Here is a 14,420-nt window from a genome sequence, read left to right as displayed (position 1 = left end):
AACAGTGGCACAAACAACTTAACAGATTCTTTAAAGATACTGAATTTAAAATTGTAGCCAGGCCAATATGGAAATTACAAACTATACTGAACAATCGCTTAGTCCTTTCCGTGTTTGCAACACAAATAAATGACCTAGTATACATTTTTTTCAGTTATTGCGACTCATCTTATCAAGGTTCTACGTGGTTTCCTCTGAATTTTCGTGTTAATCAACACACGGCCTCAGTTCGTGCTTCTCGTTCAGCAGCGTCAAAATTAGCCTTTCATGCCGTTAATGAAAAACATACTTTTTTTTATTTAATGAGACCAAAACAATTATATGAGACTATTAATTGCAGAAACCGCCGAAATTAAATTACATGAGAATTCTGTTAATGTTCGCCGGCCATATCTGATCTCCGACTCGCGGGCCTTTACGCATATGCACAAAGATAAATAATCCCTATTTAAGTTCCATGCTCATCCCTATTCAGTAATTTTCATTCCTGTGATCACGACATACGGTCGAAAAGCATTGTCAGCTTCAGGAAGGAAAATCATTTTGCAATTTTTTTCGTTGAATTAATTTTTGACTTAATTTTTAATTGCATTAAATTGATTTTTAATTGTGTTCATTTGATTTTTAATTATTGCTATTTCTTACTGTAATGTAAGATTTTCAATTATTTAATTGTTTTTGTTTTAATTTCTGGAAAGTATCATATGGAAGTGTTCTACTTATATTGAGCATCAGCCTCCCCCAAATCCCATATAACCTGTCCATCACCTCTAATAATTTATGTAATTCTTCCTTAAATTTATTCAACCTACCCACTTCCACAACAAAACATGGAAGTTTTGTTCCAACGATCAACTATCTACTAGCTGAGGATAAATTTCTGCATGTCTATATTACAACCATCCTCCATTCATTTTAATTTATGTCCTCTTATGTGTATTATCTGAGCAAGAGTAATGCCGCCATCAACATTTAGCTTACCTGTTGATGGCATCATTCAAGGCCTTAAATATCTCAGAGATGCCTAAGTTTTCAGATACTGCAAGTTTTTTTTTTTTTTTTTTTTTTTATGTGAACCCCAAACACGAGAGGTATTAGAACCTATAGTACTTATTACCGTGCTTGGGTTGGAGGTTGAGAAGACGAAAGAAGATATTTGTTGACATTGGACTTGAACTTCTGTAGATTATAATTTTCGGAAAATACGCATGAAGGAAGGTTGTTCCAGAAAATGGCAGTTGAATGAATAAATGAGAAAGATGAAAACTTGGTTCTGTGGGTTTGAAGTTGGACAGTAAATGGATGTTGGCTGGTGGCGGCACATGTTCGGACTGTTTTGAAAGAGAGAGCAGGAATTATAGAAGCCAATTCAGAAGAACAGTGCCCATGGAAGTATCTGTAGTAGAGGCATGCAGCAGAAACAGTACGTCTATGAGAAAGCGAGTGGAGAGACTCTATTAGAGATGAATCATTAATTAACCTAACTGCCCTCTTCTGAATGGGATCAAGAAACCTGAGAGAGGTTTTGGGGGCACCACTCCAGATGTGGGAACAATATTCCATGGCAGGGTGGATTTGCGATTTATACAGAGTGAGCAGCTGTTTGGAAGAAAAGTAACACTGAGAGCAAAAGAGAAAACCAAGTTTTTTAGATGCAGAGGAAGCAATATTTGTAATGTTGCTTGTGCCAAGAGAGATTAGAAGTCAGGGTAATCCCCAAAAGAGATATATCATTTTGCCTAGAAATCGGAGTATCACTAAAGATAAACATAGAAGCAGAAGAATCCTTTTTGCGAGATATAAGACAAGACTGAGTTTTAGAAGGGTTGAAATCAACTAAGTTGTCTCTGCCCCACTGGAGAATTACCTGAAGATCGGCATTTAAGGAATTGGTAGCAGATTTTCGAGAAGTTGAAGCTGATTGAGCAGGACAAGGTTTCTCAAAATGGAAAGTGGAATGCAATGTGCTATCATCGGCAAAACTATGGATAGGATTTCCAGTCAATGGAAGAAGGTCATTAATATACAAGAGAAAAAGAGTGGGGGAAAGAACTGAACCTTGGGAGACACCAGCGTTAGTGGAGAAGTTAGAAGACAGAGAGCCATCTACCATCACCCTCAGTGAGCGATCAGAGAGAAAACTGGATAACCAATTACTAAAAACAGTTGGCAAACCATAAGATGGAAGCTTGTTTAGAAGACCTTTATGCCAAACACGATCAAAAGCCTTTGAGATGTCAAGAGCAACTACTTGTGTTTCACATAAGCCAGAATATCACCAGTGAATCGACACTGACGGAATCCATACTGGCGATTGTTGATCAGACGGAAGGTTTCTAGGTAGTTTAAGAGTTGGCAGTTAATTGATTTCTCTATTACTTTAGAAAGAGTAGAAGTAAATGCAATGGGACGATAATTGGATGGGAGGGATTTGTCACCCTTTTTAGGATTTGGCTGGATATGAGCAAATTTCCAAGCAGAAGGAAAAACACCTTTGAAATAAGAAAGTGAAAAAAGGCGGCAAAGAATAGGAGTAAGTTCAGGAGCACAGGTTTTGAGAACAAATGGAGAAATACCATCAGGACCTGGAGCTTTCTTAGCATCAATATTCATCAAAATCCTTCTGATATCCTTTTGACGGAAGACCACAGGAGGCATTGAATGGAGCGTGTTGGGAATGGTGGGAGGTGTTTTACCAAGATCATTAATACATGAGCTGGAAGAAAAATGGGATGCTAGCAGGTCAGCTTTATCCTTGGCTGAAGTGACAAGAGAACCATCTGGTTTGGACAGAGGTGGAGCAGAGATGGGCAAAAGTTGCGGCCAATAGCTCTGGCAAGAGACCAGAATGCTCGGCTACCATTAGGGCAAGAAGCAAGTTTTCTACTCTTAGCCTGTTCAAACTCTAGTTTGGACTGATTAATAACTGCTTTGCAATTGTTGCGAACTTTGGTGTAGGCAGAAAATGAAACTGAAGAATTAGAAACAATCCAATTACGATATGCAACATTCTTCTCTTGAATAGCCTTAGCACATTTATTGGAAAACCAAGGTTTAGATAAAGGGTGAGATTTTAAAGTGGAGTGTGGGATAAAGGATTCCATTCCTGCAAGAATAATTTCACTGACACAATCTGAGCAAACGTTGACATCAGAAGTTTTGAAACAGTAATCCAACCAAGGAAAAGAAGAAAAGAAGTCTCGCAGGTCATCCCATTTTGCATTCTTTTAATGCCAAACAACACCAGGTTGGGAATAGCCATGAGATAAAAGCTCCATTGGAGAAGAGACAATCACCAAGTTGTGGTCTGAAGTGCCTAAAGGACCTCTCACTTCGACCGTGTACTTAGAAGGGTTGTTTGTGAGAAAAAGATCAAGCGTATTGGCTGTATGATTAGGATTGTCCGGTATTCTTGTAGGTAAATGAACAATCTGTGCTAGGTCATTAGTAATTGCAAAAGCCTCAGCATCTCGACATGCTGGGTCGGTGTGACTAGAAAATGGAAGCCAGCTGGAGTTGTGAACATTAAAATCACCAAGGAAAATTACCTCACTGTTAGGAAAGTTGGACTGGAGAAAGTCAAGTTGCAAAGAGAGGAAGTCAGAGCTCCAAATGATTAGTGGAGTTGGGAGAATGGTAGAGACAACAGATGAATTTGACACAATGAGGTACAGAGATTTTAAGCCAGAGAAGATCAAAGAGAGGAGATTCCAAATTGCCAAGTCTCTGACAGGGAATATCAGAACGGACGTATGCACAAGTACTGCCTTTGAGGCGAAAGGAATCATACAGCGAATAATTTGGGCAACTGAGATGAGCAGTAGTTGAATCAACCGATAACTGAGATTCTGTCAGAAAAAGTACAATGGGTTTGGCAGACTGCAAGTGCAAATGGACATCGTTGAGATTAGAATTGAGACCACGTATATTTGTGAAATGAATTAGAAGTGCTTGAGACGTTTAGATCTTTTCGCAGATAAGCTTGCTCTATTAGTTTGACAATTCATGGTGTATTCAATAGTAAAAAAAAATTGGGTGGGACATGCTGTATGAAGTAATGAAATTTTTGGATATGGCGTACACGTGGTAAGAATATACCCAGATCCTTGACATAATGTGGCCTCGACAATGCTTCCGCATACACACTACTCGGACTCCTTCCAGTCACTATCTGGCAGAGTAGAGGTAGCAAGATTATACACTAGCTGATCCGGAAGCCTCCTAGAGAGTTACCAATAGGTTCGGTCCGGTGTACTAACTAGCGGCCGGCCTGCGGACACCGTTTTAGAGCTGTACCCTCGAAATGTAAGGAATATTGGATCTCGCCACGACATTCATCATAACCTCAAAATTCGTCAATCATACTGTATGATGGAAGAGATAGGGAAGGGTTGACCGGAACTTAGCTCTAGAGACTAAACATGGGTTCCACCACTTCAAGCCTCCAATAAGCAAAGTGGTGGTATTTCACCAGTTGATGAGAGTCATCTACCACCTAGTACTGCCTTGTAACATAGAGGGGCGAGTTCCTCCATGTGGTGTGGGCGCCATACCTTGACCCCTGCTTACGTTGGTTCACACCTGGGTGGTCACCCACCATGTACTTGTGCATGGAGGTTATACCCAGGATTACTAACAGACCCACCATCGTGAAGGTGCAAGCAGAAGATTTGGCTATCACAGACCGTCCGGACTTCGCCAAATTGGATCCACTTGACTTGAGTGTCACCCGAATATCAGTTCCATCAGCATTTTAGACTCCCAGGTAGCAAGTACAGCTTGTCTGGCATATCTGAGAGAATGTCTGTGACAACCACCTCAAGGTTGCAGAACTGTAGTCTTTCTTGGTAAGAGTACTGTTTTGTCCCCCTCACTAATCTTGTTTGCTCTTCTCTGCATCCATTCCAACAGATCTACATTCTTCCTAAAATTATGCTTCCAGACCTGTATGCAGCACTCATGTGGCCTAACCATTGTCTTATACAAGCGAAGTAATTACTGTCAGTTCTGCTATAATGCGGTACATCTGTTCCTAAAAGTCTCCACGTTCTAGTATCCTGATCATGTATCAGGAACCTTAAAAACATTTTTAAGGTAAAAAAAATTATCTTAAAATTTTTTTATAAGGATAAAATATAATTGTTTTCAGTTTTTTGAATATGTAGATTTTTAAATAAATTTGGAAAAATATATTAGTGTTAGAATTTTGTAGAAATTAGATGAATTAAAGTTATTTAGAACCCAGCATATGGTATAGGGTGAGGTATTAAATAGAGGATGGGAAAGGGATAAAGGAGTAGTTAAATAAAGACGAAAATAGCGATAGAATGAGGATAGTTGGAACGTTCGTATCACCCTCGTATTGCACTAATAGTTTTATGAACAGGAAAAAAAGGTAGAAACAGAAAGTATAAAGATAAAAAGTATAGAAAAAGTTATTAAATATATTGGGCTAGCTGGAATTATAAAGCCCAACCTTTTAGTAAGGGCCCTGGCTTTGTTAGTGTTAGTTTAAAAAGAAGACTAATACTAAATTCTTGTACTGCAGGCAAAAAATCATGTAAGTCAAAACATGCCTAAAAACAAACAGAAACCGAAAGTATAATGAGAAAAGTAATGATACCTGGAGTTTTCAAGTAATGTGTATCAGAAGGTAGAAGGCAGGAAAATAAAGTGCACATATCTAAATATAATGCATATCCTGTAGCTAAGTTACTAATAGCCAACCGGGCTAGCCAGGTGGGTAAAGTGCCTGCCTGGCAACCCAAAGGTCTCAGGTTCGAATCCCAACTAGGGCTTGGATCACAGTAAAATGCAAAAACCGTGGGAGGTGCATTATGGCCACAGAAGCTGATGCGCAAACAACTAACAAAAAAAAAACAGTCACTAATGTGGTAATGCTTTAGATACATTCATCTATTCTACTAAATATGTGCGCTTTATCTTCCCGTCTTCTTCCTTCTGATACGCATTACATGAAAACTCCAGATATCATTACTGTTCTCATTATACTTTCAGTTTCTGTTTTGGTTCGTTTCTAGGCAGGTTTTGACTTATATGATTTTTTTGTCTGCTGTTTTCCTTGCAGCACAAGCATTTGGTATTAGTCTCCTTTTTATACTAACATTTATAAAGCCAAGGCCCTTACTCACTAAAAGGTTGGGCTTTACAATCCCAGCTAGCCTAATATGTTTAATAACTTTTTCTATACTTTTTATCTTTCTACTTTCTATTTCTACCTTTTTTTCTTGTTCGTAAAACTATTAGTGCAATATGAATGTTCAACTGTCCTCATTCTATCGCTATTTTCGTCTTTATTTAACTACTCCTTTATCCCTTCCCCATCCTCTATTTAGTACCTCACCCTATACCATATGCTGGTTCTAAATAACTTTAATTCTTCTAATTTCTACAAAATTCCAACACTAATATATTTTTCCAAATTTACTTAAAAATCTACATATTCAAAAAACTGAAAACACTTAATTATATTTTATTTTAGCTTTATCCTTATTTTTACCTTAAAAAAAATTTATATCATTGAACTGTGTTGGGAGTATCTTGTCCATACTGTAAGAGAATGTGCTAATTTTATTCTTTTTGCTTTTTGGCTTTTTTTCACCTCTCTTCCACTGTTATGGACAAGTACAGAAACAGTTCTGATGTATGATCAGATGTAGTCTCCTGATGAAATAACTGACCATGTATCAATATTTACTTTAGCTGACATCAGATTTTGCATTTTTGCTATCTCTGTTTTCGACATATAACTAAATTTGCCCACCCTTATCTGATGACAGCTCTACCCCCTTTTATTTATTTTATTTTATTTGTTTAATCATTTGGTATTAATCATTTTACAGTTCCCTCACCTCTAATTTGCTTTGCAGTTCAGCCCATAATTGTCTTAATTCATCATAACTTTTAGGATATTAACATTCTTTTGCCTTTTACAAACCTACAATACTTCTTTTTTTCTACTTTCTTTACCCTTCTAGTCTTTGGCACTTTGTGTACTTTTCACCTCCATCTATGCAAACTTTATCAGACTTATCTATTCCTACATACTTATATATATATATTTATACAGTGGATTCCGGCTATTTTGGCCACCTGTTAATCGGGGCAGCCGTTTATTTTGGACAAATCTTAAAGAACAGAACCTAATCAAGAAAATAGCCAGGGTTTTCTTCGCTTATTTGGGACAACATGCAATCACAACAGGAGACCGCAGCACTCAAGATTACCCTACGATTGTCTCCCACCATACCATGTGGTTCGGTCAGATTTCTGGAGGTCACAACCATAAAACAATAAAAATAAATAGCAGTGTCTGGTTTATTGGCTTTTCTGTTAGTGCAATCTATTATAAATGGCTAGTAAACTCGATCCTATTTAATTTGCAATAATACCAACGCCAGGATTTCTGTGGGTTTTTACGTTATTATGGCGAAATGTGTTTCCCCTACCACAAAATCTTCAATCATATAAAAAACATAAATAAATTTTCAGAATCTTCTCTTCATTCCTATTAAAAAATAGGAATGAAGAGAAGATTCTGAAAATTTATTTGTTTTTTTATATGATTGAAGACTTTGTGGCAGGGGAAACACATGTTCTTTGTTATTGATTGCTTATCTTTTTTACTGTTTTAAATTTTAGCCCCCCCCCCAAATGTCAGTGAACCGAAATATCAACTAGTTAGTATGTACACAATACAGTGCATATTAATTAAGCTATGCACGTAAGCATAAATTTATTTTTATTTTGCCAACCTGTGGAAAATATTCTTCCAATTTTCACGTATCAATTAATTTTTTAATTGGTAAGGTAGTAAAGTATAAATTTGTGCTTAATATATCTTTATTTTTATAGCCTGTGGATATTAGAATGGCTGTTTAATAGAATTAAAATTCAATTCACAAACGTGATCACAATGACTGGCGCTTACTATATATCGTATAGTGAACATACTTTACTATGACAAGTCCATCGTAACCCGATTTGATTGTACAGAGAATCAGTCGTAAAGCGATGGTCCACTGTATTTTTAACTATTCACGTGAAACTTCGCATAATTGGGGCAGCCGCTTAATTGGGCCAAAATACACTAACCCGATGTGTCCCAAATAATTGGAATCCACTATATATATATGTATATATACACTACTAAGTCTCATAAATTAATGTTTGTTTATGTGTTTTTATAGCTCCATCAGTTTACTTACTGAACTAGTGCTGTGAATACAGCAAGGTGCTGGAGAAGGTTGAGGTCTGTGCAAAGCAGTGTGCATGATGAGAAGAGAAGGAAGAGCCATCTCAGCCACAGACCCTTCTACTGTGGTTAAAGTAGAACAGCTAGTCCTTGAAGAAATATGTGTAACTATAAATCTTATAGCAAATGAAGTGAAAATTAGCCATGGGTCTGTTTGCACCATAATGCATTAGTTTGTGCACATGTCTAATGGCAGCTCAACCAGAGTGTTACCTTAGACATGTGCAGGAACTCGCCTTCTGAAATTGTTGACACTTCCTCAAAAGCTCCACAGTAAAGAGTGTGTTCTGCATGATTGTGGAACTTTGTCGAGAGATTTTTCTGACCGAATTGTGACAATGGATGAAAACAAAGGGTACATCACTAAGATCCAGAAACAAAACAGATGTGAAAACAATGGAAACATTTATTTCACCAACTCCCATAAAAGCCAAGGTTCAGTTGTCTGTCAAGAAGGTCACATTGTCGGTCTTCAGGGACTCTAAAAGTTCACTTTACAGATTACTTCCCAAAAGGCAGTAGTATCAATGGGAAGTACTGCAGAAACCTCTTGGGAAAGTTAAGAATTGCTACCAAGTTTGAAGAGATGTGGGAAACTATCCAAAGGTGTCTGCCTCCTAGCTGACAGTGCCCCTCTTAACTTGGCTGCTCTCAGTGGATTTTGCAATCAAGCTTTGTGGCTTTGAAAATATGAAGCACTTACGTTATTCTCCCTACATCTCACTTTTGGACTTATTCCTCTTCCCTAAAATGAAGATGTTATAATGGGGCTGCAGATTTCAGATTGATGAGGAGGTAATGAATTGGAAGCCTGGTTTGTTTCCCAAAGTGAGGAGCTTTATTCAAGAGGCCTGAAAGAATGCATTTTTTAGGCCTATTTGTCCACAGATAGGAAATATGTGTAGCTTTAAGAAGGTAATTATATAGAGAAGGATAAAACTGCTGCCAAGTTTTAAATCCCTAACTCATATATTTCTATGTGAGAGTGAATGCTTATTGATTGTCCCTTGTATTTGTGATATGGTTATGCCAAGAAAAGTGATCATTATTCCAGTAAATAGATGTGCTTTTATCTAGAAATCTAAATGTTTGTTGAAGGTCAGCACGAGAGCAGAAGATTCTTTTTTGTGGGAAATAAGGCAGAACTAGGTTTTGGAAGAATTGAAGTTAAGTTTTCTTTTCTTCTGAGAGTTATTTGGAGATCAAGGAACTGGTGCTAATGGATATTCAAGAAGTAGTTGGTGTTAGTAGAACAGGATTTATTGAACTGGAAAGTTAAATGTAGTTTACCATATCTGCGAAACTGTGATTAGGATTTCAGTCAGTAGGAAAAGATTATTAATGTGCAGTGCCAGAGAAGAAAAATAGAAATAAGAACAGAAACTGAACCCTTTGAAACTCCAGCATTAGGTGGAAATATCATAAGCCAGGAAATCGTCTACCATCACATGTAGTGAATGATCAGAGAGACTATATACCAACCTGCAAATATTAGAAGGCAGACAGTCAGTTTGTAGAAACAGACTTAGAACTGTTTTATGCCATGCTTAGTTAAAAGTTTAGAAATATTTATAGCAGTTTCTTCAAATTTTTTTTTACAGAATTTGATTACAGATGAGTAACAATCTATTATATCACTATTGGATTGGCATTGATAGAATCCACCTTGCTGAATTTTAATCAGACAGATGATTTTGAGTTAGTGTAGGAGCTGGCAGTTGATTTTAATTTCTATTGGGAGCTTCTACTAGGATTTGTAGTAGCCTGGGAAGTGTGGGACAGATTGCTGGTGAACCATATGGGGCTAACAATTATGTAATCTATGTTAGAGTTACTGAAAATAGGCACACATTTACTTGCTTATACACTAATGCTAGGAGTATAGTAAATAAATTTAATGAATTTGAATATGGTGATTGTGTCCAGAAAGGAGAAGTTATGCTTTTGGTTAAGAAGCACATAGATAAGACAGTACGGCAGGCACAGGTCTGTCTGGAGTGACATGAGCACAGGGAATGTGCTCATGTATACAATACAATAAGAGTATGTATCCTATATGATAAGAGTACGTATAGGCCAAATGATGTGATGTGAACTATAAAGACAAAGAATGAGCCAGCAAGTCGAAATTTCTTATCTTGATTGAAACTCATGGTTTGGCAGCCTACTCTAGCAGAATACTTCTGAATTTGTGGCTTTCGGTACCCAACATGTTAGAGTGGCCACTAGAGAAGGAGCATTCTTCATCAGCAATGATTCATCATGTATTAAGAACCTTCAAGTAAAGGATCCACTAGATGTCAGTGGTCAGTGTACTGATGTGGAATTTATTTAAAGAAGTAACTACTGTCATAAAGGTGATTATAATGGGCTCTGCCTTTTTTAAAACCCTTTTTAGTTGGACCATCTGCTGTGAATAATGCAAAGCATTTGAAGAGGTAACCATACAGGCTAATAGCTGTTTATACTAGTTAAAAACACTATTCAAGGTTTAGACTAAAATGTTTGTCAGATGAATTGGAGTTTAGTGCAGAGAAACACATTGCATAGAATGCAATGTTTAGCTGTTGCAAAAACATTGCAACAGCTAATAGGATACAGAATCCTATTAGCTGTTGTTATTTAGTTTTTAGGAGCATTAGCAACTAAGACCATATTGCTCCGGGATATGCGGTGGCATTCCCCGACCTTTCCGCATCTTCCGTATTTGGTGGTGACGGGCTCGAACCCCAGTCTAATCAAGAAGCGTGTGCTACGCACTGCTGCTCTTTCCCACCTGGCTGCGGAGGCGCAATCCTATTAGCACATGTAAAATTGATCTGTGATTAGGTATTCATGATGTTAAGGCAGAGGCTTTTTGAAGAGTGCCAAAACTTTGGCAGTTGAGTACATGCAATTGTGGAATGAATTAGGAAGCTTTTGAGAGGAATGGTTCTTTTCTCAGATAAGTTTGTCTATTTGCTTGACTGTTTATCTCTTATTAAGATGAGTTAAGAATGGAGGGATTAAGTAGGAAGTGGTGAAGTTGTTAGATATGTATACACATGACAAGATATACCTAGCTCCTTAACATGGTGTGCTGAGGCAATGCTATGCTGTGTTAAAGAATGCACATTATTCACATTCCTTACAGTTACATCTGAGAGAAGAGTCAGCAAGATTATATGCCAGCTGATCTGGATGCCTCCTTCAGTGTTATCATTATGGTCAGTCCAGTGCCAGACCAAGGTAATTTCCATGCCCCGGGCAGAAAGATTTTTCGGCGTCCTTTACTGAGGAGATATATATATTTTTGGTGCCCTGGGCAGGAGCCTTGCTAACCCGTACTTTAATTCCGCACTGGTTCAGTCTGGTGGACTGTCTAGCAGCTGGTCTACGAAAACCATTTTAAAGCTATACTCTCGGAATAAAAGGAACATTGAGTCCCGCCATGTTGTGGGGGAAAAACTTTGCCCTGGGAGGTTAATAATTATTTTCAATATTTCAAGCATCCGTTAAACAAAGCAGTGATATTGCAGAGAATGATGAGAATCATGTGCTACATAGTATTGTGGTTGTTTTAAATCTTAGGCTTACAATTAAAATAATTACTGATATCTAAAAAAAGTGGCATACTTTTTTTGTTGTTAACAGTTTTAGAAAAAGCATAATATGGGAGAAGTCAGTGAAAAGTGTTCCTTCTGTTTCGTGGCTTGTACAGAACTTTTTTTTTTTTTTTTTTTTTTTTTTTGTATTTTTTAAGAACTAGAATGGATGATGTATAACTTTCCTTTCATATTAGTGAAATGCAAAGAAGTATGTAGTTTCTGTGATTTGCAAAAACAAAAGTGTTGACAGCTTAAAAAAATTTAAAGTATGTAGTATGTAAAGAAGTATGTAGTTTCTCTGATTTGTAAAAACAAGTCTGACAGCTTAAAAAAATTTAAAGTGACCTGGATGATTGGGCCCAATGTTGGTAAAGTGTGCTCTCTCTCTCTCTCCTGGTGCAGTAAAAGACTGAGACTTCCTTACACCATACATCTTGTACTAGCTTAACTAACATATGTTTATTATATAATATTAGGATTGGTTTTGCAACATCAAGTACATTTATATCTTTGATAATTGAGAGCTATTAAGTGCTCGATAATTCCTATATTCTATTATATTATAAATCAACAGGGATTACCTTTATTTTAGATATAGGAAGCTTCTTTTCCAACTCTCCTAGTCCAACTCGCTAATAATTCTTGAGGATGGCGATATCTATTTTGTAAAGCGGGTGGGACATCTTCCCCACTGTCAGAACCGTAGTGTTCAGACCGTGCAATCTCAACAATGAGCGCTCATGGCTGCTGTCTACAAACACCATACTTCTGGCAGCATGGAAACCATTACTTGGATTGGCATAAAATTAGATTTTTGAGGTCTAAACTGTTTAAGAAATATGGACCGATTATTTCTTTCGGTCCTATAGCTGGACTTTACAGTTAAATTTAGGGGTCTAATAAATTTGGATATGGGGGGGAATTATTCTCTACATTCCTTAAGTCGGACTAGAACTTTTCGGGCGTCATGTTCACAGGAACGGAGCAACTCACAATTAATTCGAAACTTTTGTCTTATGTTGTAGTGTTTGTTCTTCACGCATGCGTATAAGTGACCAATCGTCGGACAATAGGAATGGCCTACGGATATTGATTGAAGTTTCATGTAGTTTCATCTCTAAGGTTTCTGCAATAAGTAGTTTGTGATAGTTGTGTTGAATATTTATAATTTTTGTTTCATTAAAGCTGAATGAATGTCGTTCATTTATTGCATGGAAGGTAATCCCTGTTGATTTATAATTTATATCTTTATATTGTCTGCTGAAGTTACAGTATCTGTAGCTTTATTTATTTATTATTATTTTTTTGCTTTCAGTGTATGAATCTTAAATTCTTTACAGGACTCTCATGTCTCCAAGTGGATCTCATCGTTATCTCCATAGCGCTGTTATTTTAAATGGAATGATTTTTATATTTGGTGGAAATATGCACAATGGAACATCTTCTGGGGATGACAAGTGTTTTTCTTCAGATGTCATATTGTACGACACTGGTACTAAGAATTTTTAAATGTATTATTTTATGAATTATGTTTCACCAATCAGTTTTTTTATAATTCATACACTGATACTGAGATTTTTATAACTATACAAGTATTAGATCAGTCAGCCACAAAAACTGAAAATATGTGAATTAAATAAATTGCACCCTTTAAATTTTTACATTTTATTTATTTCTCTGTGCTTTATGAAATTTAAATAATACATATATCTTTTGAATTTAGGACACAGAAAAAAATTGAGAAATATTATGAATAGTAGGGAAAATACATCATGTATTCATTGAAAGGCATGATTTAATGCAAAATGGAATGATAGCTTTTAAATTTAAATGTTAAATTGTTTCACAGTATAATAAACTGACTTAAAACCAATGCAGTATATAATGTTTCCATTTACAAGAAAAGTATGAGATGGGATCAAAAAGTTCAGGGATTGAACTAATATTGGGCAAGTGATTTAGTTTACTGGATATTTGAACAGATCTACAAAGTATCCTTGATACTGTATACACTGATTCCAGTGCTTTTGCAAGTTCTGGAAGCATTTCTGATAGGCTTCTTTTGGAAATTCTAATGGTTCCCATTCTGTTTTCCATACAATTTTTTTAGTTGTTGCAAATATGTAACCTTTCAAGGGGACTTTAAGTTCAGACAAGGAACCACAGTGATGGAGTTCTTTGCAAGAAATTCTTGAATAGAAAGTGCTAAGTTTGCAGTGGCATTGTCATTATACAATTGCCTGACTTATCTTTTCTGGCTACTTTCTCAATTTGAATTATCATCAATAATTCAAATTGAGAATTCTTTTTTATAGTATTCTGGTTCTCTTTCGCCATGTGGGACAAATTCATAATGGACAATGCCCTGTGAATTAAAACATATAAGCTGTTTTGATCAAGATTAACTTGCAAAATTTTTGAGCTTTGGAGAATATAGTGTCTTCAATTGAGAGGACTGGGCTTTTGTTTCTCTGCCCTAGCCATACATCTATGATTTGGTAACAGATGGAAGAAATAAGGTGTGGCTCAGCAGATGTTGAAGAAGAGCCTGATATGCA

At 36.6% G+C, this 14,420-nt stretch overlaps 1 protein-coding gene across 1 annotated transcript in view; it reads left to right on the top strand.

Annotated features, from left to right (window-relative positions):
* LOC150085411 (attractin-like protein 1) overlaps nucleotides 1–14,420 on the top strand; it is a 310,470-nt gene that overhangs the window by 80,731 nt on the left and 215,319 nt on the right. Inside the window, exon 9 of the mRNA XM_090374560.1 lies at nucleotides 13,203–13,354. Within this exon, the coding sequence (XP_090230686.1) occupies nucleotides 13,203–13,354 (152 nt within the window). The remainder of the gene's footprint in view (nucleotides 1–13,202; nucleotides 13,355–14,420) is intronic.

This window comes from Mastigoproctus giganteus, chromosome 5 (genome assembly GCF_048544385.1).
Source record: "Mastigoproctus giganteus isolate SK-2022 chromosome 5, ASM4854438v1, whole genome shotgun sequence".
NCBI lineage: Eukaryota > Metazoa > Arthropoda > Arachnida > Uropygi > Thelyphonidae > Mastigoproctus > Mastigoproctus giganteus.
The sequence above is the reverse complement of the archived record's forward strand: the minus strand, read 5'-3'. Positions and strand labels throughout refer to the sequence as shown.